At 34.3% G+C, this 4,534-nt stretch overlaps 1 protein-coding gene across 1 annotated transcript; it reads right to left on the bottom strand.

The window, feature by feature from the left end:
- Nucleotides 1-227: 227 nt before the first annotated feature.
- On the bottom strand, nt 228-4,217 carry LOC141633599 (uncharacterized). Its single transcript, XM_074446041.1, has 4 exons — nt 3,926-4,217; nt 3,710-3,805; nt 3,111-3,213; nt 228-502 (listed from the first exon to the last, which is right to left on the bottom strand). The coding sequence occupies exons 1-4, from the start codon at nt 4,087-4,089 to the stop codon at nt 458-460; spliced, it is 408 nt and encodes a 135-aa protein (XP_074302142.1). The 5' UTR covers nt 4,090-4,217; the 3' UTR covers nt 228-457.
- Between the last annotated feature and the right edge of the window lie 317 nt (nt 4,218-4,534).

Below are 4,534 nucleotides of genomic sequence, written 5' to 3'. Positions count from 1 at the left end.
TCCCTCCATTCATAAATTATCACCCCATTTCCCTTTGGCAAAAAGATTAAGGGTGATAATAAACAAATAATAAAAGCTTGTACTTGACTATAAATAATGAAAAAGTAACACAAGTGGCTTATAACTAATTAGGATTAGCAATTTAAGTTAAACAAATGAAAATGTTAAAGTTCCCTCCAAACTGAGGGAAATTACAACTTGATGTGGGGCAACCTTTTTTTTCCCTCCAAACCAAAAATCCGAAAATTACAAAATTTTGGGAAATAATTTTCCCACCAACACTAAGCCAAACTTCCCCCCAAAACTCTCTTTTACAGCACCCTTACATCATCCTTACATTATGTAATTACATAGGGAAAGAAAAAATTACAGTTATAAATTGTAATCCAGAATTACAATTTGGAAGGAAATTATAATTTCCCCCTTGTCTAAATTCATCATCTTCTTCATTATCTCATCATGTTTTTCCAGCAGCTGCCCTTCTCTTCATGAAATACAAAAACTGCACTTCAAAAAAAAATTAGTTAATCAAGCAATAAAACAATAAAGTAGAACATCAAAAAATAATTCCTTACCCTTCTTACCATTTCCAAATAATGGTTCGTCCTAATCTTACAAACGATCAGCGACATATAATTGGGTGCTACTTAATCGAAAATTCGATTAATTGCAAACCAGTTAGAGGACAAATGAAGGTAGTTGCAGCAAAATTCAATGTGGACAGAAAAACTATATACGAAATCTGGAAAGTAGCTAAATACCAAAGGTTAAATGGTGAAGAGTTGCAACTCAACTCCAAAATGAAGGGGAAAAAAGGAAGGACCCCATTAGAACTCCCTGTTGCAGCAATTTTAGCAACACCCAAGGGACAAAGGGGAACTATGGATGCTCTTAGTAAAGCCATCAAAGTATCTGTTGGTACTATTTGTACTTGGGTTAAACTGGGCAAATTGAGGAGCCACACTAATGCAATCAAACCTGCTCTAACAGAGGAGAACAAGTTTCATAGGCTCAATTTTGTTCTTACCAAATTATGGTGGAATAGAATTACAGGAACTTTGCAATTCAAAGATATGTGTAATGTTATTCATATTGATGAAAAATGGTTTTATATAACTCAAGATAATTCAAAAATTTACCTCCTTAGTGAAGAAGTTGACCCATATAGGTCTTGCCAAAGCAAGAATTTTATCACAAAGGTTATGTTCATGGCAGCCGTTTCAAGGCCAATTTATGATGATGATAACAATCTGATTTTTGATGGAAAAATAGGCATATTTCCATTTACTTTTCAAGAACCAGCAAAAAGGAGGTCAAAGAATAGGGCAGCAGGTACTTTGGAAACCAAATCAATAGCATCAATCAATAAACAAGTGATTAAGGAAATGCTACTTGAGAAGATCCTACCAGCAATAACAAGCAAGTGGCCAGCATTACTATCCAAGAACATAATCATCCAGCAGGATAATGCAAGACCACATTTAAAAAGCAATGATCCTGATTTTTTGAATGCAGCACAAGCAACAGGGTATAATATCTCACTAACCCAACAACCACCTAATTCACCTGATCTAAATATCTTGGATTTGGGTTTTTTTAGATCAATTCAGTCACTGCAGAGTCAGAAAAGAGCAAAAACAGTAGATGAATTGGTATTCAATGTAATGCAAGCATGGGATGAAGAACCAGCTTTGTGTTTAAGTGATGTGTGGCTTAGTTTGCAATCAGGCATGTTGGAGATAATGAAAACAAAGGGGCACAATGACTTTAAAGTCCCACACTTGCACAAGAAAGCACAAAGGCTAGCTGGTACTTTGCCAAGGAATTTGCAAGCAGATGTTCAGATGGTAAGGGAATGCATTGATCATCTATCATTGGCAGTGAAGGATGGCAACTTAGAAGAAATTAGTGTACCTCTTGCATTTTTAGCTTTCTGAAGTCAGATTGCTAAAAATATTTGGTCCATTCAACTTTTATCTTCGACACATTGAAAGGTAAAAGTTGAATGGAGGGAGTATAAGCATGAGTATATGACTATGGGTGCAATATTTTGTAAACATTTCTGCTTTGTATTGAAAATGAATATGTTTTGATAATATAAATGTTTAAGCTCTCATAGCAATTTGCAATTTCATCACTGAGCTTTTGTGGTTAGAAATCAAGGTCTCCTAAAGCCAAGCATTGTGACGAACATGTACATTAAAAGTTGAAAACATGGTTTTGTGGTGGCCTAAGAAAGGCCTCCTTCCAAAACTACTCTCAACAATTAATAATCCATCAACAAAGCAAGGTGGAATCCTTAATACAACCACAACAATGAAATAAAAAAACAGGCAGCAGTTCAGGCAACAATACAATTTCACAGTGAGCTCTCATAGCATTAAGCAATTTATTCATCGAGCTATAGTCAAATTTCAACTCTTAGAGAAATAAGCAATCTCTTCACTGAGCTAACATAAATTGCAGCAATACCATTTAACACCGGCTTTAGAAATAGGCAACAATGAAATTTGACTAAAACAATGTTATGATTTCAAACACATCAACGGCATATAAGCAACATATATACAAGGATTCAGACAAAGCCACTAAGGTCTCATAGCAATAAGCAATATATTCATTGAGCTCAATGGTAGCTTGCATTCATGTACATAGGCTACCTAATGCAACATCAATATTAATTTGAAAGCAAAGACATTTGAAAATAGTCAAATTTCAGCTCTCAAAGCAGTAAGCAATCTCTTCATTGAGCTAACATAATAAGTAAATTAGTATAGCATAAGTTCATATTGCAGCATAAGAAATGCAAAGAAAAATCAGAGACAATGCCAATTATAAATGAGAAGAAAAATCATAAACAATGCAAAGAAACAATGCAACGAAAAAAAACAGAAACAATGCAACGAAAAAAAATCAGAAACATTACAAAAAATACGTAAACTTTACAAAGAATTCGATTCATAAGCAATATCAGAAGCAATGCAAAGAAAAATCAGAAACAATTACAGAAACTAAATAACACGAGCATGTTAAACAGCACTTCACCAGCAGTAAAATACGAAATTTACAGAAACTTTAAAAAGAATACAGTAAGAGAAGAAATATACAACCTCCAATTCGTCCTCCTTTTTATCCTGCTCCTTCATTTTCTTCTCTATTGCATGCATCCTTTCCTTCTCCTTCATTTTCTCCTTCTCCTTCTCCGTCTCGTTCCTTATCAGAAGACATGACCCAGAAAACCGTGAAAATCATAAAATTAACAAAATGGTCTACAAATTTAAACAATACTACGTCTAAATCATAAAATTAACAAAATACTCCGTATATACTCCGTCAAAATCAGAAAATTAACAATCTACTCCGTCAAAATCAGAAAATTAACAAAATAAACATCTCTGCATTTCCACCCAAATCATACAGAAACAATGAAAGAAACACAATTAAACCTAAATCAGACTCAGAAAATTTAATTTAACAAAATTAACAATGAAAGAGCCTACATGTTCAAGACGTCTATGTTCGTTCCACTAAATCCAGGTTTTGTTTTTTTTCCTTTTATTTAATTTTGTTGAATTTGAGGTGTTTTTAGTTGGAGGCGGAATCAAGGGGACTACCAAAATCAGAAAATTAACAAAAAAATTTAAAATCAACAAATTAAAACAACAAAAATCAACAAAATAAAACAAAAAAAACAAGCTTTAGATTTTACCTATCAAGAACCCTCTTACAAAACGCTTTAAACTTCATTGAGCATGGAGACTCATCGTCAACAACAACGGACTTCTGACGTTTAGGAGTACTAAACCTGTGTTTCATGCAAAGCGAATACTCCGTCAGAAAATGACAAGATGCAGAGTCATCGTCAACAACAACGAATTAAAAATCTAAAAATCAGAAAATCTTGAACAAAAAAAACGAATTAAACCTCTTTGAGCATGGAGACTCATCATCAACAACAACGAACTTCTGACGTTTAGGAGTACTAAACCCAGATCTAGTGTTACGAACTTCAAAATCAGAAGAATCACTTGGCAAATCTTCAAAACCAGGCGTGTTAGGAACTTCAGATTCCCCAACCACAACATTCATCGCAAAAAAAGAAGAAAATTTAAGAGGAGAAGTTAAAAGGAGGCAGATGAGGGAGACAAATGAAGAGTTTTCAGTGAATGTTGAAGAGAGAGAAGTGAGGAGAAGGAGGAGGCGGTGAAAGGAAAAGGAGGCAGTGAAAGGGAGACAAATGATTTAGGGTTTTTTTGAGGGTGAGATAAGGAGGGTAATAAATGGGACGACTGTTGAGGAGATGATCCAATTTAATTTGGATCATCAATGAGTTGGGTATTAATGGAGGGAGGGTTGGGTTTGGGTGGGAAATTTGTATTTGGGTTAGAAATATGGAGGGAGTCATTAGGGAGTAATTGGGCTAGTAATATTGGGTTAGTAATATTTGTGGGTTAATTGAACAAAATTAAGCCCACTAAGTAATGGCAACAAATGTAAATATTGATGGTTGATAAGGACAAAATGGTAAAGTAAG

Source organism: Silene latifolia, chromosome Y (genome assembly GCF_048544455.1).
Source record: "Silene latifolia isolate original U9 population chromosome Y, ASM4854445v1, whole genome shotgun sequence".
Taxonomy (NCBI): Eukaryota; Viridiplantae; Streptophyta; class Magnoliopsida; order Caryophyllales; family Caryophyllaceae; genus Silene; species Silene latifolia.
This window is presented reverse-complemented; position numbering and strand designations above follow the sequence as displayed.